Here is a 24,061-nt window from a genome sequence, read left to right on the forward strand (position 1 = left end):
TGGTATGATCACTCACCTAGAGCCAGACATCCTGGAACGCAAAGTCAAGTGGGCCTTAGGAAGCATCACTATGAACAAAGCTAGTGGAAGTGATGGAATTCCAGCAAACTATTGAAAATCCTAAAAGATGATGCTGTGAAAGTACTGCATTCAATATGCCAGAAAATTTGGAAGACTCAGCAGTGGCCACAGGACTGGAAAAGGTCAGTTTCATTCCAATCCCAAAGAAAGGCAATGCCAAAGAATGTTCAAACTACCACACAATTGCAATCATTTCACATGCTAGCAAAGTAACACTCAAAATCCGTCAAACTAGACTTCAACAGTATGTAAATATAGAACTTCCAAATGTACAAGCTGGATCTAGAAAAGGCAGAAGAACCAGAAATCAAATTGCCTACATCCATTGGATCATAGAAAAAGCTAGAGAATTCCAGAAAAACATCTACTTCTGTTTCATTGACTAAGCTAAAGCCTTTGACTATGTAGATCACCATCACCATACCAGAGGCCTATTTCCAGCAATTCCTTTGACCTGGCATATCCTCTTCAGCTATCCAAAAATTGTAAATTATACTAAGAGGCAAAAAACACAGCATGAATACACAGTAAGCATCAGATTGGTTTCTTTTTCTCATACTTATTGTTGTTTAGTCACTAATTCATCTGACTTTTGCGACCTTATGGACTATATAGTCCTCCAGGCTCCTCTGTCCATGGGATTTCCTAGGCAAGAATACTGGAGTGGCTTGCCATTTTCTTCTCCAGGGCATCTTCCCAATGCAGAGATTGAACCCGCATCTTCTCCATTGGCAGGCAGATTCCTTACTGTTGAGCCACCAGAGGAGCCCTTTCTTATACTTAGCTGATCTAACAGAAAACAGTTTGTTCAAAATAGTTATAACTATAATGTATTAAATAATATGCATATTGATATACATAATTACATCTATCTTTATGCTTCAGTATGACATACATCAATAGAATGAATGACAGCAATGATATAAGGATCAGAAGGAAGGAGTTATGATTGTTTTCCTATTACAAGGTTTTCACACTACCCACAAAATGGTATAGTGTTATTTCAGAGTCAGTTTGGATTAGTTGTAAACGTTAATTGCAAACTCTAAGGAGACCAACAAAAAAATTTTAAAGGAATATAGCCAATATGCTAAAAAAGGAGAAAAATGGAATCTTATACTGATAAAATGATTAATTAAAACCTCAAAAGGCAGAAAAGGAGTGGAAGATAAAAGTAGCAAACAAGAACAATACAACAAATAAGAAACAGTAACAAATACAGTAGATATTGATCCAACTGTGTCAATAAACTCTTTGAATGCCAGTAGTCTCTGAATGTACCAATTAGCAGGCAGAAACTGTCAGAGTGTATCAAAAATCAGGACCTACTACATGTTGTCTGCAAGAAACTGACTTTTAAATATAGACACTGATTGAAAGTAAATAGGTAGAGAAAAATATACCATGCTGTGAAAGTAACTATGTAGCTATGTTATTTTCAGATAGAGTAGACCTCAAGAAAAGGTACAGGGATAAAGAAGGGCATTGCATAATCATAAGGGGTACAATCTCCAGGAAGACATAATACTCCTTAACATGTATGCATGCTAAGTCACTTCAGTTTTATCCAATTCTTCCACCCTATGGACTGTAGCCCACCAGGCTCCTCTGTCTGTGGGATTCTCCAGACAAGAATACTAGAGTGGGTTGCCATGCCCTCCTCCAGGGGATCTTCTGGACCCAGGGATCAAACCTGTATCTCTTTCATCTCCCGCATTGGCAGGTGGGTTCTTTACCACTAATGCCACCTGGGAAGCCCACACTCCTTAACATGTTTGTGCCTAAAAACAAAGAGACAAAATATATGAGGTAAAAACTAATAGAACTGTCCAGAGAAAATGATGAACCTACTGCATAACTGGAGACTTCAACACTCCCTGTCAGAAATGGACAGATCCAGCAGGCAGAAAAATCAGTAAGGATACAGTTGAGCTAGGCAACAACATCAATCAACTGTTTATAATCAACATCTGTAGAGTACTTTCACAATAGCAGAACACACAGTTTTCTCTAGCTCACATGGAATGTTCATCAAGTTAGACCACATTTTGGGCCACACAGCAAACTTTGACACATTTAAAAGAAAAGAAATCATGCAATCTCTGCTCTCAGATCATTGTGGAATTAAACTAAAAATCATTAACAGAAAACTACTGGTACCAAATGTATCACTCTGCTAGGGGATGTTGATAATGGGAGAGATAGATGATGCATGTGTCGGGGCAGGAGTATGTGGGAAATCTCTTTACCTTCCTCCCAATTTTGCTGTGAATCTAAGACCATGCTAAAAACCTAAAGTGATTTTTTAAAATTACGTGTACTGTGTAAAGATGGGGAGAATCCCAAGCTTTCCATCAGTGATTAGTACAAGTGAATCTCTGCAACATTGGAGGAGAGGAACATCCTGGAAAATGTTGTAGGTACTGTGAGTCTGAAAGATTTTGTAAAAATCATATTGAGATAGAACAAAGCAAAAAAATATTAAAATTAAAACTATGAACAATTGAGTTCCAGCTCTACATCAAGCACTATGTATACATTCTCTCTTAAACTCTCAACATTTTAATAAGATAGGTCTCATTATCTTTGTTTTATAGATGAAGAAATAGTAAGAGAAGTCAGCTTGAATTGATTGTATTTTCAAGGTGTCACTGAGGCTCTGAGATGCTGGAAACTGGCTAATCTGCTACAATATCAGGTAAGAGGTCTGGTCCTCTAGACATGATGCTGAGTCAGAGGAGGACATAGGCATGTCATCCTGTTTCAGGGCTAACGTGATTTGTAGTCAGAAGCTCAATGACCAGGCATGAATTATTTACAATCCTGTACCAATATCTAGGAGATTGACAATTTTGCAGCAGGAAAATGTCAGTGCTGCCACTTAAGTAAATTGCTAAAAAAAAAAGAAAACAAATCAGACCCATAACAACATTCACAAAATAACAATTTTAAATGCTTCAAAGTTCAAAGAAACGAAAATCCAATAACTTAAGTTCTTAGGTTGGTATTATGCACTGTTTCACCTCATCTGAACTGTTTCTGTTGTGTTTTATTTTGCCAGTGGATGCAGTAGAGACATCTGGAGAAGGAAATGGCAACCCACTCCAGTAGTCTTGCCTGGAGAATCCCATGGACAGAGGAGCCTGGTGGGCTGTTGTCTATGGGGTCGCACAAAGTTGGACACAACTGAAGCGACTTAGCAGCAGTAGCAGCAGCAGCAGCAGTAGAGACAAGGGAAAGAGTGCTGGGATCCAGGAAATAAGGTTCTAATTCCTACCCCTAATTCTAAATGACGTGACTTTGAGAAAATCATTTGGACTTCTACTTCCACATTTGTCAAACAGATCTCTTGAGTTGGGAGATTTTGGAGTGTCTTTCTAAATCTGACATTCTACAAATACACTGTAAATGTCATGCTGTCTTTACAGTATCTTTATTTAACAGCAAGATACTCACTATTTGACCTCCTCTTCACTTGCCCTGAAGGCACCATTGTCTTCTGAAAGAACTGCTGAAGGGGTCAACATGAATGAGTAAGGAAAATCACTCTAAGTGATTTCTGCAATCAGAAAAGGCTGCTCCTACCACCAGCTACTCAAATGAGGAGGGAAGGATTTTCAAAATAGATAGGAGGAAGGAAGGACAGATACCTTGCCCTTATATCCCTGACAGTAAAGTATGTAACAGTGACAGCAGAGAGAGAGCTTGCCACCTGGACTGGCAGCACCAGATCTTTCTCTACTTATTAAAAATGGGTCTACAGCTGACTCCAGGTCCTTGCCTAAAAGCCACGCTTTCTGCAGGTTGTCAGCAGAAGCTTTGTAATATGGCTGCTTGGTGAGTTCACCTAGAACCTAAAGCATATATCTAATTGAGAATTAAAAAGAAGGGGGAGATGAATAAAGACCAATCTCCTAAGAATGATTCTGGTTTCCTAGGAAGGTAAGACTCACACAAATGAAATAATTTACCAATAGGGACCTACTGTATAGCACAAAAAGTTATACTAAATATTTTGCAATTACCTATAAGAGAAAAGCCTTCCCAAAAAAATAGATTCAGTTCAGTTCGGTTCAATCGCTCAGTCGTGTCCGACTCTTTGCAACCTCATGAATCGCAGCACGCCAGGCTTCCCTGTCCATCACCAACTCCTGGAGTTTACTCAAACTCATGTCCAGCAAGTCAGTGATGCCATCCAGCCATCTCATCCTCTGTCATCCCCTTCTCCTCCCACCCCCAATCCCTCCCACCATCAGAGTCTTTTCCAATGAGTCAACTCTTCGCATGAGGTGGCCAAAGTACTGGAGTTTCAGCTTTAGCATCAGTCCTTCCAATGAACACCCAGGACTGATCTCCTTTAGAATAGACTGGTTGGATCTCCTTGCAGTCCAAGGGACTCTCAAGAGTCTTCTCCAACACCACAGTTCAAAAGCATCAATTCTTCGGTGCTCAGCTTTCTTTACAGTCCAATTTTCACATCCATACATGACCACTGGAAAAACCATAGCCTTGACTAGATGGACCTTTGTTGGCAAAGTAATGTCTCTGTTTTTTAATATGCTGTCTAGGTTGGTCATAAGTTTCCTTCCAAGCAGTAAGCGTCTTTTAATTTCATGGCTGCAGTCACCATCTGTAGTGATTTTGGAGCCCCCAAAAATAAAGTCTGACACTGTTTCCACTGTTTCCCCATCTATTTGCCATGAAGTGATGGGACCAGATGCCATAGATACATACAAAATAGATACATATGTATAATTGAATCACTTTGCTGTATACCTGAAAGTAACACAGCATTGTAAATCACCTATACTTCAATTTAAAAATAAATAAAAATCAAGAACAATAAAAGAGAATAAGCGCTATTTTCCTATTACTGTCATGGCAAATTATTACTACTTTAATGACATTAAACAATACAAGTTTATTAACTTACACTTCTGTGGCTATAAGTCCCATGTCTAACAGGGCTCTCAGTGTACTAAAATCTTGGCAGGTTTGGGTCCTTTCTGGAGGTTCTAGAGGAGAATCCATTTCCTTTCTATTTCCTGTTTCTAGTGGCCAGCACATTCCTTGGTTCAAGGGCCCCTTCCTCCATTTTCAGTATTGGCGAGTTGAGTCCTCCTTTCGCCTCACCCCAGCCTCCTCTTCTGCCTCCCTCTTCTACCTGGAAGAAGCCTTGTGATTTTATTGGATTCACCTGTATAAATCCAGGATACTCTCCCCATCTCAAAGTCCTCAGCTTAATCACGTCTTCAAAGTCTCTTTTGCCATGCAAAGTAACATATTTGCATTTCCAAGGATTAGGGTGTGGACTTCTTGGGGTGGAGGAGTTCTTACTCTACCTACCACAATAAGTAAATGCCTGGCTGATTGGCAGGGACAGTAAGTGCTGGGGCTTTGAGAGAGAGCCTGTTGTGGGCTGGAGCACTGAGGAAGTCTCCCAGGGCAGGTGGGCCAGAGCCAGCAAGTGGCTAGAGGGGAAGTAACAGAGTGTCTAAAAAGACAGTGCACCTGATCGGTGTGGGGCAGGGGGTTGAGGAGATCACTCTTTATATCAGGGGCCATCCTCTGTGCCTCTTCTGCTGGGAATGGCACCCACCCTGAATTTACTGCCCGTATGTCTGACTGTGTTCACTCCCTGGCAGTTGTGTCTGGGAATCATGAAATCTCAAATATGAGATGTTCCTCCTCTAGCAACTTCCAGTTTGTGTTCTTCAATGTTCCTGTTCATATGAGCTCCAGAGAAAGGGAAGTTATTGAGTGAACTGGTGAAACTCCAGGAGAGATGGGAAACGGACTGCTTTCCATCACATAACTCCAGGCCTTGACAGGTTATTGTTGTTGTTCTTTAGTCACTAAATCGTGTCCAACTCTTGGTAACGCTATGGACTGTAGCCCTCCAGGTTCTTCTGGGCATGAGATTTCCCAGCAAGAATACTGGAATGGGTTGCCACTTCCTTTTGCAGGACATCTTCCCAACCCAGGGATCATCTCCTGCATTGGCAGGCAGATTCTTTACCACTGAGCCACCTGGGAAGCCCCTGATGAGTTATTAAGATGCAGTTAAATCCTGAAGTTGGTGCTTGAATGTTGTGTGCATGCCTTAGATTCCTTGGCCAAAAACTAAGGAAGGCTTTTAATTAAGTGAAGATTGGATTAAAACCCACCTGAAAAAAGCCCCTTCATTTTTTTAAACCTTAGCAGCAGTATTTAATGATGCATGCAGGTTGGGCAGGCAAAAGGGCATTGTTAACACACGGAAGGTGCACCCGATCCAGGGACTTTTTACCACCTGGGCTTGGAGAAACTTTCTAATGTTGTCTCTGATCCCAAAACATTTTGACCATTATTTAGGCATCAGACTTATGGAGCTTTAATATAGGGTTCCCTGGTGCCATTAGAGCCTAGAACCAAGGATACAACCTTAGCGGATTTTAGGCTAGACAAGAAATGAGAAAGGTATTGTATCCATGGGGTTTTCTTGGCTTCTTGGAAAATGAGAAAGCTTCACTTACTTTCCTGTAGCATGGAGGTGACTTGCCCTCAGGGGCTCCTTTTAATCCTTTTTAATCTCTTAATCATTTATGGGAAAGGATCAAATAACAAACCTAATTGAAAATGTTAGTAAATTTCAGAAGTCAAAAATTAATAAATTCTATCAATACTTTCTCAAACCTCAGTGTAAAACCTGGAACTAAATAAGTGAAGTATAGTTTTGAATGCTAATTTAAAATTTAAAGTACTCTTCTATGTTACTTTTCAAAGTGAAAATCAAAACAAAAATTATAGACTGTTTTAAATATGAGATCTTTACATCTCATAAACAGGGCAATAGTTAAAGATGAACTCAGAGAACAAATCAGAGCATTATAATTCACTTAAAAGCTCAACAAATATCAGGACTTCCCTGATGGCTCAGTTAGTAAAGAATCTGCTTGCAATGCAGGAGACCCCGGTCCAATTTCTGGGTCGGGAAGATCTACTGGAGAAAGGGATAGGCTACCCACTCCAGTATTCTCAGGCTTCCTTCATGGCTCAGCTGGTGAAGAATCCGCCTGCAACATAGGAGACCTGGGTTCAATGCCTGGGATTGGGAAGATCCCATGGAGAAGGGAAAGACGACCACTCCAGTATCCTGGCCTGGAGAATTCCATGGACTGTATAGTCCATGGGGTGGCAAGGAATTGGACACGACTGAGAGATTTTCACTTCACTTTCAACCAATATTTATTGAGGGCTTATAATGTTCTACAGAATTTTCTAAGCTCCAAGGATACATGTAACTTTCCTCAGAGTGTTACATGCTGTGGGATGACATAAACAAAAACAGAAAAATAATAAATATATCGTAGCTACTGGTAAGTTCTATGAATTAAAAAAATTAAGTTGAATAATCAGGTGACAGAGAATAATCTGAGGAAGGAGTGTAATTTTGTGTATGGTGGGTTCTCTGAGATAATAATAATAATAAAGTCTTCTCTGAGATAATTCATCAGAGTTCTAAAGGAAGAGAGGGAATCAAGCATGCAGACTTTTGGGGAACAATATTTGAAGCAAAAAATCAAAATAAATAAGTGCAAAAACCCTGAGAAAGTTGGGAGTAAAACAAGCAATGGGTTAGTTTACAAGGGCAGAGGCATGATAAGGGTCAGATCCTGAGCACCTCAGACTGAAAGGGAACCAGAGAGCTGACAACAAGCGCAAAAGACAAGAGGATTTGACTTTTCATTTAACAAATATTTACTGAATGCTGCCTCGTGCCAGGCATTTCAGCAATTAATGAAATAGCCATATTCCTATATAGGTGGAACTTAAATTGTTTACAAAGGATGGAATATACATAATAAGTTAGCTAAATAAAATACATGTTATGATGTTAGGTAATAAGTAGTAAAGAAGTAAAAAGAAAGAGGCAAAGAGTGTTAGGGTGGGCAGGTGAGGGACAATATCAGAAAAGATAGCCAGGATAGATGATATTTGAATAAATATCCAGAGGAGTTAGGGCCACAGGTTAAGAGCATTCTGCAGAGAGGTACCAGCAGGTGCAAATACTTGAGGGGATTGTTGTTGATGGATATAAAATGAGGAATCATAAGAAGGCTAGTGCGAGGGAGAAGTAGGATGTGAGACCAGGTGGTAGTGAGACTATTGGTGAGGGGAGAGGAAGGGCAGATGAACTTGAGCCTTGTAAGCCATTGCGATGTCCCAGGTCTCTTCTCTGTGAGATGGGGACTCAATGGAGTATTCTGTACCAAAGGGAGACATGGTCTGATCTACCTTTGCAGCTAACACTGGGCTACTGTGCTGAGTACAGACTGAATGGGAGCAAGAGTCATAATTCTGTGTGCTTCTGAAGAAATAATAGTCAATTGAGTAAGAGGGGATGATTTTTCCAACCAAACAATCCCACTTAACCGACTGCCCACCGGTAGAATTGGCTTCCCTGGTAACCTTGAATGTTATAGTCAACAGCTTGTCACCAGCATTTCCAACAGATACTAGGGATGTTAATGCTGAAAATTTCTATATAGAATAAGCCTTTACCTCCTATGACATCCCATATTCCTTCCAATACTAAGTATCTCCGATTCTAGAGCATGTATCACCTAAATCTCCCCCCGTCCCCCATTAGAATATGAGCTCTGTGAATGCAAGGGTCTTCTCTGCATCTCCGAGTAAAAAGTTGGATTAGATGGTATCTGATGGTCTTTCCAGGTCTGCCAGTCTGTGATCCCCTTGTAAACTGTGAGCCCTTATTCTTAAGGGCTTTGCAGGCTATGAAGTGAATGAAGGGGTGCTGTTGGGAGGGAAGACAGGGATGAGTAAGGACAAACCTGAGTCAAGGAGAAGAGAACAGGTAACTCCTAGGGCAGGGGACTAGGGCACTCTCTGAAAATAAATGTGAATATCTTCTTGAGATGCAGAGTATTCTAATTCTAATAAGGGTGTGTCACTAGACACTGAGCGTACCCCAAGCATGGGATCATTGCTTCATTTGAGCCAGCCTGGTCACAAACTGTTCACAGGTCTCTGAGGTTCTCATGGGAAAAACAGCATCACTCCTTTTAAGTGTATTGAAAATATATTTTTTATCTTGATGAAGTGTACAAATGAGAACATTTCTTTAAACAAAGAGACCCACTGAGGCTCAGCATTACTATGTACCCCCAGACACCCAGAAGGCAGTGACCTCATATGCCCCTGAGGTTTAGCAGAACAGCTGACAGGTTGGCTGACAGGGCCCAGATTTGCTACCAGATAAGCCAATGAGATATGTGTCATACTTATTGAATACAGAATCAAATATATTGATATAAAAAAAAGATGCACACTAGATAACTTTAATTATTTTATTCTGCATTTAGTTTATTTCAGGGAAAAGAAGAATGTTTTCAATATCGAGAAGCATGCATACATGGGTATCTTCCATGCTATTTTCTTTTTTTGTAAGGTGCCTTCATGCAAACTAAAAGTAGAGTTCAGCTTCCTGGTGACCTAGGAGGGGGGAAAATGTAACAAATATTACTTATTAGTTAAGAGGCTCCTGTCATGTATTATCACAATTATTTTTTTATATTGATGATACTGTTGTTGCATTCAAGTTAGATGAAAGCTGAGGCTCAGAGTGGGTCAGGACCATAATCATATGGTTAGTAGGGGACAGACAGACAGACTTGAACCCAAGTCTATACTCTGAATTCAGATGTACGTGACATAGTAGGGCATACTCTAAAAGGAAAGAATAATTGCCTTTCAAACTCAAATGCTAGAATAGTCACAGTTATAATCCAGAGACCCATGTTTTAAATAAACACAATTGATATTTCCTGGCAGAGGATCTCAGTGTCACAAGAAGAGACTGAAAAAATAGAGAAAAATGAACCCAAGTTTTAGGGTTTTCAGCTATTGGGACTCTATGTTCTTTCTCCAGACACTGGTGTGGGCTCCTTCCCCTGTGGATTTTTCACCCATGGGAACCCATGAAGGGTTAGAGTGTGGACTGTACCCTGAAGTACCCAGTCGGTTATCCTCCCATCTAGTAGTACAAAGAGCAGTCACCTTATTCCCAGCGTCATTTCACTGTTTAAAACCAGGAGTTCCTGCGGGGCCCATTGAAGATCTTGAAACCCATCTTGGTCGGCAGCAAGTTGCTCCTCACCATACTCCCAGATCTGCTCAGCCAGCCTGCCAGGCGATGGGTCATGCAGGTGGCAGTGTTGCAGGCTCTCTTCTGGATGCTGATTTGCAGCATAGAGGAAAAGAAAAGGGCTATTAATGAAAGTGGGTGCTGCCCCTCAGAATCATCATGGAAAATTACTGCTCTGAGAGGCACCAATAAACCTTAAGTATTTCTGCTAGAAATGGTCATGACAGCAGAATACCACAGGCCGTTAGAGAAAGGGCCACAATCACTTCCCATAGACATTTTTAGGGGTGTCAGAAAACCCAAAGGTGGCTCCAGGATATGCCTTTCTGGGCAGGACAGGAGGCAGAGGATGCCCTGTGCTGGGTGGGGCAGGGCGTCTCACCGGGAGCCCTCGGTCTTCTGAGCCTTCTCCGACTCCCGGGCCCTCATCTGCTCGTAGTCATTCACCATCGCAGCCAGTAGGAGGCGCGATTCCTCCTCATCCAGGGTAGCAGGATCAAAACGCCCATCAAAGACAGACCTAGGGAGGAGAAGCAAGCTCAACACCAGCTCTGAGCCTCGCCGCCCGATACCCCCACGTCCAGGATAAGCAGCTAGGTCTCCTGGTTTCTGCGACTTCCCCTGAGGATGTGACTGCCCCATCTATCAATGGAGAGGGCAAGAGGCCAGTAATCCATCCAAAACTGCGGCTTCTCCAGAATTTAGGCTCTGGTGTCACCTCAAAGAAGTGGTTTGCTCCAAACCTCTAGTGGATTATCTAGGCTTGGGAAAACTGATGGTTAGATTTTCAGGAATTTTATGAACTTAGTGTTAAATACAGCCATTATTAAAAATTAAATGATAATGATAGTTTAAATCTGAAAATGGTTTCAGTTTAGTGTATTCTAAATGAAGACGAGAAATTAGATGTATAGGTCCCATACATCTAAATAACAAATTTGTTGGCAAAATAATTAGCAGATTAGGATGCGATCCATTTCTCAAATTATGGTTAAATTAATAAATAGACTTCCTAAAGATACAAATATTTGATAAGAAGAAATAAGTTATATGAAGTTTACAATAACAGTGTAACGTATATGTCATGTCTATTTGTAACTGCGTGCTACATATCTTTGCCTCATAAAAATGATAAATTTATATATAGTTTACATTCATACATTACCAACCCCTCCGTGAAAGCCAGATACAGCATGGGAACACAGAATTTTATGAACCAGGGGCCAGGGGGGGTGAGAGAATCCTAGCAGGGCTGTCTTACCTGAATGGTGCTGCATGAAACATGCCTGCCTGGTACAAGACCAGGATGCTGAGGACCAAGAATGGGGGGAACTTCCAGAAGCCCATGACACCTCTCTGTAAAGGAAGAATAATGTCAGCACCTGTGGCAGGTCCAAATTCCCTGAGCCCACAGATCTGGGCTCTGCTCCTGCCTGTGCCTCTAATTCCCTTGCATCCTGGCTTCAGGCGGGTCATTTCACTCCCCTTCACCTCCTTGGCGAAGTGGACTGCTGGATGATCCAGTAAGCCTGTAGGATGCGTGGTTTAGAAAAAGAAACCTTCCAGGAGAACTGGGTGAGGAAATCTCTGACCATAGCCCCCTCCCCAGCACCCCACACACTCTCACATACAACCTGTTGGCCAGGACTCCTGGAAGACAGACTGGGTCTGTCTGTACCCGTCACCACACCTTTTCCCCTTGTACAACTCAAAGCTGTCATCCCAGTGCTGGGTTTTCCCTCATACCTGATTGGGGGAGGGGGTTAGAGATGATTTATCACTGAAGTTGGAATCCTTGAGAAATTAAAGAACCAAATTCTACCGGTCAGTCACTCCACACTTTGCAAAGAGGACCCTGTAAGAAGCAAGCTGGGAGAGCCTCAAATTGGGACCCAGGACAAAAACTGGGGGAAAAGTTCCCAGAACCCACAACAGGGGGTTTCATTTAATGACTGTCTGCCCTTCAGTCATTGTGCCTATTTCCCACCTGCCTGCACTGTCCTGGGTTCCAAACACATTTCCCCCGGTCCCCTAGGCATGAGATGTGACCTGTGACAGCAACTGGCCGCACAAAGCTATTCCTGCATCAGGATCAGCCTGCTGTACCTGGAAGCTCCAGCATCCCAAACTGACCTAAGCACATGAGCTGCGGGAAAGAGACTGGAGCCCGCCTGGGCACAAGAAGAGTGAAGAGAGTTTGCAAACTGAGACCATCCAGTGTTACCTGTGGAAGGAGCCTTGCAGAGTAACTCAGCTTGTGTGAAGACACCAGGACAGGAGTGGACAGAGCCATTCAGACGGGAAGAGATCCGCTAAGAAAAAGTACTCGAGAGACAGAGGGAAAGGAGGGGAGAGAAACAGAATCTCAGCTAAGCAGGAATCTCCGGGCTTACCTGACAGCCGGCACCAGGTGGCTGGGAGCAGAGGAAGGAGCAGCAGCAGTAGCTTTGGCAGCAGGCAGTGGCAGTCTGGCAGAAGTGGCAGAGACACTTGAATGCCTCTGAATCCTCCCAGCATGAGCAGCTGCTTTTATTCCCGCTGCTCTGGGTCCAGGGGGGTTCCAGGAGCTCCGGGCAACCAATGAGGGGAAGGATGTGAGCCCCAGAAGGATTGTGTCACCACTTGCGTCCAGAACATGGAGCATCCAGAAGTACCACCCCACTTGTATTTGCATTGAGGTCATTGATGGCGGGGGTGGGAGGGAGGCACAGAGGGGGGTTGGTGAGGACAAATGAAAAACACAGGAAAAGTAAGTTGAAATTTGAGGACAGTTTTACCTGTTTGCTTTCAAGGGTTTTGAACAGGCACGTGTCCCACTCCATCCCCAGCCGTGCTATTCTGTAGAATAGAATCCAGCATTAGAGAGAACCCTGACTCCCCTAGATTTGACCATAGACCCCCGTCCAAGAGCGCTTCAGGGTTAATGCGCAGCAGAGTTGATGATTCTGTGCCCAAGCGGGGAGTCGGATTCAGTCGGCAGGAAGCGCACACAGAAGAGAGGGCGTGTGGAGATAAAAGGATAGAAGTCCAGGAACTTTGTCAGATTTCAACTCTGTTCCAGCTATAAGTTTGCCAGGTGGTAGAACTGTGGGCTAGAAACTAGTAAAGTCTCAACATACTTATCTCTGAAATGGGAATCATATTCCAGTCTTGAAGGAATGCTATCATTACTAACCATGTACCCGTTTTCCTCCCAGTTAGGGATCTATAAGAGCTTACCAGGGAAATTCATAGGAGATTCCGTGGGATCACGATACACATTCCCAATCAACACCCTCCGCAGCTACCTGGAGTCATGCTGGGTGGTCCGTCACTGGGTAAGGAGAGGCTGGATGCCCCACTGAGCATGAGCAGGGAAGTGCAAGGCTTAGATGCCTCCCAGCTTCCAAGCGGACCTCTAGCCCCATGCTTCCTCCCCCACCATTCATCACCTAATGCTCACCCTCCTTTCCCAACCATTTGCCCAGCTGCCCCTTGCTTCCGGCTGCTGTTTGCCAAGATGTTCCAGTGACCCTGCACCCTCATCTACTGCAATTCAGTCCTCTGCTAGAAAGCCCGCCAAGCTTGATGGTGCTGAAGAGTCCTGCAGGAGTGTAATCCCATGCTGGCTTCTGTCTACTCTTACACACTCACAAACTCAGTACTGACTCCAAACAGGTGCGCGCTCCCTAACCACAGGCACTCACAAAATGACACTGGTGCACCGGGGCATCCAGGTGATGTTCACAGTCCGGCAGCAAGCGTGCAGCACACAGGAGCAGAATTACGCCCTGCTTCCATGACTCTCTGGAATAAACGTGCTCTGTAAAACCCGATTGCCCAGCACCTCGACCCTCCTACACCCTGCTCAACAGGTTTCTGGATCTCTCTGTTGGAGCGACTTCTCTAAGCCTTCCAGGAAGGTCTGAGGTCCTGACTTGCTGTCCTCAGCAGGTGGAACGCAGAGAAAGACGCTTCTCCCTGTACACAGGATCGCTGGGTCTGAACACACAGCACATGATCCAAGCAGCCTGTAGAGACCCTCCAGCGCCGCAAGCACTGCAGCGGCATTGCAGAGCGTGGCGGGGGGAGGGAGGGGGTCGGGGGACACAGATCCCAGGTAGCTTCTTTTCTCGGGGAGAACTGATACTAGCTGAAATGAGACACGAGTGACCGAGCCACAGGTTCACACCCCAGACCTCAGTGTCAAGCTTCAGTGTTCCATTCGACACGCCTGCCTTGCGGCACATCTCTTCCCCTTCAGGTTGGTGCTCTCAGGGTTCAGGACATCCAACTTCCAAGATGCCCTTATTCCAATTTTCTGCTTCTTAAACCCAGGGGTGGCACTGGTACAAGGGAATAAAGTCTTGGGGCAGGGGAACTGGGTGTCTGAAACTAGCTCTCCTCTGGCAGGATTGCAGCAGTAGGGGCTTAACCAGTCAGAAGCGCGCGAGTGCGATTGGACACAGAGCCGGGAAAGGGAAGATGTGCAAGGGAAGGATTCAGGATGGCGGACCGCGGGCTCCTTCTATCCTGGTGTCTAGAAGCAGAAATCGTGGGCTGACACCCAGACAGGGGGTTGGGGGCTCGGCCCCAAGACCAAATTGACGACCGCGGCAATGCAGATGTTTTGCGGCATTTAAGTGGGCTCTGCCACTTAAGACTGTTGTAGGAAAGGCTTTAAAACTCAGGTGGAAAACAGTTTTGCCAAAATGACTTCCAAGACCCGAGGTTTCTGATCTGAAGTCATTTCTAAGTATGGGTGTTCTTGGATTGCCTTTTCCTATGGAGAGAACCATTGTCTTCACCAGTGCAATGGTGATGCAAAATGGTTAAGAAAGGAGGACTTCAAAAGCCAAATTTATAACGCTGTGACTATGTGGGCTCAGAACTCTACTCCTGGCTTCCACGTGTACTGTCAGTCTTCCAAGCTCACATTCATTCTCCACTCTTGAAATCTTCAAGGTCCGCTCCAAGAGGGTGCTAACACAGCCTCCAGCAAGTCCAGCTTTTCTTGAAAAGTCAGTCTGTCCAGATAGAGAGGGATTAAGATAACTCATCCATCAAGTACTCTGAATTTCTAAGGTGTGCTGATGCTGAGCTGGGGCAAGGTTCAAAAACAAATTGACAAACAAAACCCCAAGTCCTTCCTTTGAAACATAGCAGAGTGTGTTGCACACCAGGTGGCACTCACCCAATGTTTGTTAAATAATGGAAATTAATTTACTGTGGCAGATTTACCAGCCAGTCTCTATGCTATTATAGGACTCTAGTCCCAGTCAGCCGAGAAACCAGACCTACTTAGGTAGCGCAGCTTTCAACCGATTTCAAAATTGTGAGCTCACACATTTCAGAGACATTTTATTTAACATGCAGAATTGGTTTCCCCATCAAAGTTTCCAGTAATGAGACAAGGAAAGGAAGGTTAACCCTAGGGTTTTGTTTTTTTTGTTTTTTTTTTTTTTTAAGTCTAGAGTCTCTTACTATGAGACATAAAACCATTCTCCTCTGAGCCCATCCCTGTTTTACCAAGTGAACACTTGTTGCAGAGCATGTGCTCTCAAGGTACGGGCTTCTTTACTTGCAGACATGGGCTCAGTAGTTTGGCTGTGGGGACTTAGTTGTTACCACAGTGTGGGATCTTCCCAGACCAGAAAATGAACCGGTGTCCCTTGCATTACAAGGCTGATTCTTAACCACCAGACCATCAGATCAGGAAGCCTCTTGGCTTCTTCTAATAGGCATTCTAACAGGTGTGATGTGATATTCACTGTGGTTTTGATTTGCATTTCTCTGATTAGAATTTCTGAGCACCTTTTCGTGTACTTATTAGGCATGTATATTTCTTCTTTGGAAAAATATGTATTTAGATCTTCTCTCCCCCACCTCTTTTATTTGCTATTGAGTTTGTGAGGCTTTATAGATTTTGGATATTAATCCCTATTCAATATATAATTTACAAATATTTTCTTTCTTTTAGTAGGTTGTCTCTTCATTTTATTCATGATTTCTCTTGCTGTGCAGAAGCTTTTTAGTTTAATGTAGTCCCATTTGTTTAATTTTGCTATTGTGTCCCTTGCCTGGGAATATCTAGAAAGATATTGCTAAGATCAATATCAAGTTTACTGAGTATGTTTTCTTCTAGGAGTTTTATGGTTTCTGGTGGGAATCTTATTCCAGATCTTGGAGGGAAAGCTTTGAGTTTTTCATTTTTGAGTATAGTTAGTATAGTAACACTATACTCAATGTTACTGTTGGGTTTTTCATATATAGTTTTAATTACGTAGAGGCACTTTCCTTCTGTTCCTAGTTGAAAGTTTTTTTATCATGAAAGGGTGTTAAGTTTTCCAGATACATTTTCTGTATCATTGAAGATAAGCATGTGCATTTTATTCCAATCATTCTTTTCCTGTGGAGTAACTAATTCATCAATTTTCATATTTCAAATAATTCTTGCATTCCAGAAATTAGTCTCATTTGGTTATGTTATAGAGTCTTTTTAATGTGCTGCTGAATTCAATTTCTGGTATTTTGTTGAGGATTTCTATATCCATGATCATAAGGGATATTGGACGGTAGGGTTTTTGTCCTGTTTTGTTTTTTTCATTGCAGAATCTGACTTTGGTATCAGGATAATGTTGGCCTTGTAGGATAGATTAGGATGTGGTGCTTTTTCTTTCCGTTTTTGGAAATTTTTGAGTAGCATTGGTATTTGTTTTCTTCAAGTGTTTGTAGTATTCACCAGTGAAGCCATCAGATCCAGAGTTTCTCTTTACTAGAAGATTTTTGTTTACTGATTCAATCTCCTTGCTGGTTATATGTGTATTTGGATTATCTATTCCTTCAAGATTTAGTCTTGGTACATTTTGTGTTTCTAAGAATTTGTCCATTTCATCTAGGTTAGCCAACTTGTTGGTATACAGTTTTTTCACAGTACTCACATTATTTTTTTATTACTATAAAATTGGTGGTAATTAATGTCTGCAGTATTGTTTCTGATTTAGTAATTTAGTCTTCTTTTTTTTCCCCTTAGTCCCTCTAGCTAAAACATTGTTAATTTTGTCAGTGTTTTTGAAGAACCAGTTTTGGATTCACTGGTTTTCTCCACTGTTTATCTTCACTGTTTATCTCCATTTCTTTATCTCTCCTGTAATATAATATTTCATTCCTTCTGATAGTTTTGAGTTCAATTGTTCTTTGTTTCTAGTTTCTTAAGTTGCAAAGGTAGGTTGTTGATTTCAAATCTTTCTTGATTTTTAACATAAGGATTTGAGGCTGTAATTTTCCCCCTTAGCACTACCTTCACAGCATCACATAAGTTTTGGTGTATTGAATTTTCATTTTCATTCATCTGTAAGCATTTTCTGACTTTGCTTATTTCTTTGATCTATTGCTTGTTTCAAAGTGTGGCTTCATTTCTACAAGTTCTGATATTTTTCTGTTACTGATTTCTAACTTTATCCTGTTGTGACTGGTGAAGGTAATTTTTATGATGTCTATCTTTTTAGTCGATTGTGACTTAATTGGTGGCCTAACAAATGGTCTACCCTAGAAAATGTCTAGGTGGGAAGAATGGGAAGAATATATATGCCATTATTCTTTGGCAGAGTGTTCTATAGATGTCTGTTAGATCTAGTTGGTTTATAGTGTTAAGTAATCTATTTTTTTATCTTCTGTTGGGTTGTTTATCCATTATTGGGAGTAGGGTATTGAAGTCTTCAGCTACTATTGAAGAACTATCTATTTCTACCATCAGTTCTGTCAGCTTTTGCTTCATATAGCTTGCATCTGTTAGTACACGTGAAAATTTTTATAGTTAATATATTTTCTTGATGTATTGAGCCTTTTATTACTATAGAATGTCTTTCTTTTTCTCTTGTAACTTTTTTTTGATTTAAGGTCTATTTTATCTGAATATTCAAAGTCAATTCATGCAAAAAACTCTTACCAGTGTGGATATGGAGAGAACATATCACAACATAGTAAAAGCTATTTATGACAAACCCACAGCCAATATAATACTTAATGGTGAAAAGCTGAAAGACTTCTCACTAAAATCTGGAATAAGACAAGGGTTCCCACTCTCACCTTTTCTATTAACATAGTATTGGAAGTCCTAGCCACAATAATCAGACAAGAAAAAGAAATAGATAGTATTCAAATTGGAAGGGAAGAGGCAAAATTGTAATTTATGCAGATGACATGCTAGTATATATATAGAAAGTCCTAAAGAATCTACACAAAAACTATTAGAACTGATAAACTAATTCAGCAAAGTAGCAGGGTATAAGATTAACATACAAAAATTGATTGCATTTCTTTAATAATAAAATATCAAAAAGGGAATGTAAAAAAAAATACCTTTTAGAATCCTCTTGCACTGTTGGTGGAAATATAAATTGATACATCCACTATGGAAGACAGTGTGGAGATTTCTTTTAAAAACTAGGAATAAAACTACCATACAACCCAGCAATGCCACTTTAAGGCATATACCCTGAGGAAACCAAAATTGAAAAAGACACATGTACCACAATGTTCATTGCAGCCCTATTTACAATAGCTAGGAAATGGAAGCAAACTAGATGTCCATCGACAGATGAATGGATAAAGAAGCTGTGGTACATATATAAAATGGAATACTACTCAGCCATAAAAAGAAACACATTTGAGTCAGTTCTAATGATGTGGATGAGCCTACAACCTATTATACAGAGTGAAGTAAGTAAGAAATAGAAAAACAAATATCATATATTAACACATATATATGGAATCTAGAAAGATGGTACTGATGAACCTATTTGCAGGACAGCAATGGAGATGCAGACATAGAGAATAGATTTATGGACACAGGTACAGGGAAAGAAGGAGAGGGCAATATGAATGCAGAGAGGAGCATGGAAGCATATACGCTACAATATGTAAAATAGATAATCAATGGAAATTTGCTGTATGACTCAGCAAACTCAAACTAAGGCTCTGTAACAACCTAGAGGGGTTGGGAAAAGGTCGGGGGGGTAGGAGGGAGGTTCAAGAGGGAGGGGACATATGTATGTGCAGCATGCATGCTAAGTTGCTTCAGTCGTGTCTGACTCTTTGTGACCCTATGGGACCCACCAGGCTCCTCTGTCCATGGGATTCTCCAAGCAAGAATAATGGAGTGCCCTCCTCCTGACCCAGGGATCAAACCCACTTCTCTTATGTCTCCTGCACTGGCAAGTAGGTTCTTTACCACTAGTGCTGCCTGGGAAGTCGAGACATATGTATGTGCTATGCTGTGCTTAGTCACTCAGTCATGTCTGACTCTTTGCAACCCCATGGACTGTAGCCCACCAGGCTCCTCTGAACATGGGGATTCTCCAGGCAGGCAAGAACACTGGAGTATGTTGCCATGCCCTCCTCCAGGGGATCTTCCCAACCCAGAAATTGAACCCAGGTCTCCAGCATTGCAGGCAGATTCTTTACCATCTGAGCTACCAGGGAAGCCTGAGCATATGTATACCTATGGCTAATTCATGTTAATGTGTGGCAGAAACCAAAGCAATATTGTAAAGTAATTATCCTTCAATTAAAAATAAATAAATATGGTGCATTGGGATGACCCTGAGGGATGGGATTGGGAGGGTGGTGGAAGGGGGATTCAGGATGGGGGACACATGTACACCCATGGCTGATTCATGTCAATGTATGGCAAAACCACTACAGTATTGTAAAGTAATTAGCCTCCAATTAAAATAAATAAATAAAAGAAATTTAACAAGTAATAGAATAAATGATGTTATACTTTTAATTGAATTAAACATTTGTTCATTTCCAAAACCAATACCTTTTAAAATTGCTCCCCCCAAAATAAAATAATTAGGAATAAATGTTTCCAAGGAGGTGAAAGATTTATATGCTGAGAAATATAAGACATTAATAAAAGAAATTGAAGATTATTCAAAGAAATGGAAAGATGTCCATGCTCTTGGGTTGGAAGAAGTAAGATGGTTAAAATGGACATACTACCCAAAGCAATCTACAGATTTAATGTGATCCCTATCAAATTACCCATGGCATTTTTCACAGAACTAGAACAAATAATCCAAAATTTACATGGAACCAAATCAGGATTGCCAAAGCAATCCTGAAGAAAAAGAACAAAACAGGAGGCACAACCCTCCCAGACTGCAAACAATACTACAAAGCTACAGTAATTAAAACAGTGTGACAGGGACTTCCCTGGTGGTTCAGTAGTTAAGACTTTGAGTTCCAATCCAGGGGGTGCAGGTTTGATCCCTGATTGAGGAGTAAGACCCTATATGCCAGGCAGTCAAAAAAACAAAATATAAAACAGGAGGAATATTGTAACAAATTCGATAAAGACTTTAAAAATTATCTACATCCCCCCCCAAAAAAAATCTGAAAGGAAGAAAAAACAGTGTGATCTTGGCATAAAAACAGACATTATGGATGAATGGAACAGGACAGAGTCCAGAAATAAGCCCACACACCTACAGTAAATTATCTTTGACAAAAGAAGCAAGAATATACAATTGGAAAAAGAAAGTCTCTTCAACAAGTGGTGCTGGGAAAGTTGGACAGATACCTGCATGTAAACCACTGGAGTTAACACTCTCTCACCGTACACAAAACAAACTCAAAATGGTTTAAAGACTTAAACATAAGACAGGACACCATAAAACTAAAAGAGATCATAGGCAAAACATTATCTGACGTAATATGTGCTAATGTTTCCTTAGGTCAATTTCCCAAGGCAATAGAAAAAAAAAAAAAAAGAAAGAAAAACAAAAATAAACAAATCAGACCTAATCAAATTTGCAAGCTTTTGCACAGCAAAGGAAACCATAAACAAAACAGACAACTTATGGAATGGGAGAAAATATTTGCAATCAATCTGCCTGACAAGGGTTTAATTTCCAAACTATACAAACAGCTCATACAACTCAACAACAACAACAACAAAAAAAGACCCAACCAAAAAATGGGTAGAATACCTAACTAGACATTTCTCCAAAGAAGAAATACAGAGGCTAATAGGCACGTGAAAAGATGGTCAACGTCATTAATTATTAGAGAAATGCAAATCAAAACTGCAATGAGGTACCACTTCACATCAGTCAAAATGGCCATCATTAAAAATTTGGCAAAACTAATACAATTATGTAAAGTTTAAAAATAAAATAAAATTAAAAAAAAATAAAAATAAAATAATAAAATAAAAACTACAAGGAATTCCTTGGTGGGCCAGTGATTAAGATTCCACACTCTCACTGCCAGGGTCCTGAGTTCAATCCCTGGTCAGGGAACTAAGATCCCACAGGTTGTGCAGCACAGCCAAATAAATAAAAACGAAAACTCCACAAATAACAAATGCTGGAGAGGATATGGGAAAAAAGGGAACCCTCCTACACTGTTGGTGGGAATGTAAGTTGGTACAGCCACTGTGGCAAACAGTATGGAGGTTCCTCAGAAAAATGAAAACAGAATTACCATGTCATCCAGCAATCTTACTCCTCTGCACACAAAACTGTAAGTCAAAAAGATGCATGCACCCAGATGTTCCTAGCAGCACTATTCAGAAAACATGGAAATACCTAAATGTCCATCAATAGATGAATGGATGAAGAAGATGTGGTACATATATACAATGGTCTACTACTCAATCATAAAAAAGAACAAAATAGGACACGTAGGGGAATGTAGATCTGGTTCGAGTAGGGGGTTAAAGGGGCGGTGGGGCAAGATGGCGGCCCACTTGTCCTACCGGCGAGTGAACCTCAACGTGCTGCGCGAGGCAGTGCTTTGCGAGCTGCGCGAGTTCCTGGACAAGTGCGTGGGAAGCAAGGCAATAGTTTGGGATGAGTATCTCACTGGACCCTTTGGCCTGATTGCACAGTATTCACTGTTGAAGGAACATGAAGTGGAAAAAATGTTTACGCTTAAAGGAAGTCGTTTGCCAGCAGCCGATGTCAAGAATATAATTTTTTTTGTCAGACCCAGGCTAGAATTGATGGATATCATTGCTGAAAATGTGCTCAGTGAAGACAGACGTGGCCCAGCAAGAGATTTCCACCTTTTGTTCGTGCCACGACGTAGCTTATTGTGCGAACAGCGGTTGAAGGATCTGGGTGTTTTGGGATTCTTTATTCATAGGGAGGAGTATAGCCTAGTTCTTATTCCTTTTGATGGGGATCTCCTATCCATGGAATCGGAGGATGCGTTCAAAATATATATCCGGGAGTGGGATTGCTATTTCACATGGCAATTCTAGTTTTTTAAGGAACCTTCATACTGTTTTCCATGGTGGCTGCACCGGTTTGTATTCCCACCAGTAGCGTGGGAGGGTTCCCTTTTCCCTTTGCTCCATACCCCCTCCAGCATTTATTATTTGTAGCCTTTATAATGATGGCCATTTTCACTGGTGTAAGGTGGTACCTCAATGTGGTTTTGATTTGCATTTTTCTAATGGTTAGTGACATTGAGCATCTTTTCATGTACCTACTGCTGCTGCTGCTGCTAAGTTGCTTCAGTCATGTCGGACTCTGTGCGACCCCATAGACAGCAGCCCACCAGGCTTCCCCGTCCCTGGGATTCTCCAGGCAAGAACACTGGCCATCAGTATACCTTTTTTGTAGAAATGTCCGTTTATACCGTATGCTTATTTTTTTTAATTGGACTGTTTATTTTTTCGTTAAGTTGTATGAGCTATTTGTATATTTTGGAAATTAAGCCCTTGTCCATCGCCTTGTTTGAAAATAACTTCTCCCAGTTCGTATGTTGTCTTCATTTTGTTTATAGTTTCCCTTGCTTTGCAAAAGCTTATAAATTTGATTAGGTCCAAAAAAAAAAAAAAAAAAGAATAAAATAGGGGCTTCCCTTGTGGTTCAGTGGTAAAAAATATGCCTGCCAATGCAAGAGACCCTTGTTCAATCCCTGATCTAGGAAGAAGCCACATACCACAGGGCGATTAAGCCTGAGCTCTGGAGCCTGAGAGCTGCAGCTACTGAAGCCTGCATACCCTAGAGCCCATGCTTCACAAGAGAAGCCACCCTGATGAGAAGCCCATGCACAGCTATAGAAAAGCCTTCCCAGCAATATAGACCCAGCCAAAAATAGTTTTTTTTAATCCTGCAGCTCAATTCCAGAAAAATAAAGCGACCCAATCAAAAAATGGGCCAAAGAATTAAACAGACATTTCTCCAAAGAAGACATACAAATGGCTAACACATGAAAAGGTGCTCAACATCGGTCATTATCAGAGAAATGCAAATCAAAACCACAATGAGGTACCATCTCACGCCAGTCAGAAAGGCTGCTATCAAAAAGTCTACAAACAAGAAATGCTGGAGAGGGTGCAGAGAAAAAAAGGAACCCTCTTACACTGTTGGTGGGAATGCAAACTAGTATAGCCACTATGGAGAACAGTGTGGAGATTCCTTAAAAAGCTGGAAATGGAACTCCCATATGACCCAGCAATCCCGCTGCTGGGCATACGCACCGAGAAAACCAGAATTGAAAGAGACATGTGTACTCCAATGGTCATCACAGCACTATTTACAATAGCTAGGACACGGAAGCAACCCAGATGTCCATCGGCAGATGAATAGATAAGAAAGCTGTGGTACATATACACAATGGAATATTACTCAGCTATTAAAAAGAATGCATTTGAATCAGTTCTAATGAGGTGGATGGAACTGGAGCCTATTATACAGAGTGAAGTAAGTCAGAAAGAAAAATACCAATACAGTATATTAACGCATATATATGGAATTTATAAAGGTGGTAACGATGACCCTATATGCGAGATACCAAAAGAGACACAGATGTAAAGAATAGACTGTTGGACTC

At 41.5% G+C, this 24,061-nt stretch overlaps 2 protein-coding genes across 3 annotated transcripts; one reads left to right on the forward strand and one right to left on the reverse strand.

Moving 5' to 3' along the window:
• Positions 1-9,426: 9,426 nt before the first annotated feature.
• On the reverse strand, positions 9,427-12,730 carry LOC407218 (calcitonin-related polypeptide beta). Of its 2 annotated transcripts, none has more exons than NM_001001149.2 (5): positions 12,622-12,730; positions 11,490-11,584; positions 10,611-10,748; positions 10,141-10,319; positions 9,427-9,576 (listed from the first exon to the last, which is right to left on the reverse strand). In NM_001001149.2, exons 2-4 carry the CDS (start codon positions 11,573-11,575, stop codon positions 10,166-10,168), a joined length of 378 nt encoding a protein of 125 aa, NP_001001149.1. In that variant the 5' UTR covers positions 11,576-11,584; positions 12,622-12,730; the 3' UTR covers positions 9,427-9,576; positions 10,141-10,165. The 2 variants fall into 2 exon arrangements, with proteins under 2 accessions (NP_001001149.1, NP_001128134.1); NM_001134662.1 differs by having other exon boundaries at positions 10,141-10,350.
• Positions 12,731-21,938: 9,208 nt separating this feature from the next.
• Positions 21,939-22,481, forward strand: LOC112441568 (vacuolar protein sorting-associated protein 33A-like). The gene has a single exon (XM_059875021.1). The coding sequence runs from the start codon at positions 21,954-21,956 to the stop codon at positions 22,479-22,481; it is 528 nt and encodes a 175-aa protein (XP_059731004.1). The 5' UTR covers positions 21,939-21,953.
• Positions 22,482-24,061: the final 1,580 nt, after the last annotated feature.

Source organism: Bos taurus, chromosome 15 (genome assembly GCF_002263795.3).
Source record: "Bos taurus isolate L1 Dominette 01449 registration number 42190680 breed Hereford chromosome 15, ARS-UCD2.0, whole genome shotgun sequence".
NCBI lineage: Eukaryota > Metazoa > Chordata > Mammalia > Artiodactyla > Bovidae > Bos > Bos taurus.

Coding starts and splice junctions, on each gene's coding strand:
- LOC407218 (NM_001134662.1), bottom strand. CDS start 11,575: ATGGGCTTCTGGAAGTTCCCCCCATTCTTGGTCCTCAGCATCCTGGTC. Junction 10,749..11,489: donor TTTCATGCAGCACCATTCAG/GTAAGACAGCCC, acceptor TCTCCTCCCTAG/GTCTGTCTTTGATGGGCGTT. Junction 10,351..10,610: donor CAGAAGACCGAGGGCTCCCG/GTGAGACGCCCT, acceptor TTTCATTAATAG/CCCTTTTCTTTTCCTCTATG.
- LOC112441568 (XM_059875021.1), top strand. CDS start 21,954: ATGGCGGCCCACTTGTCCTACCGGCGAGTGAACCTCAACGTGCTGCGC.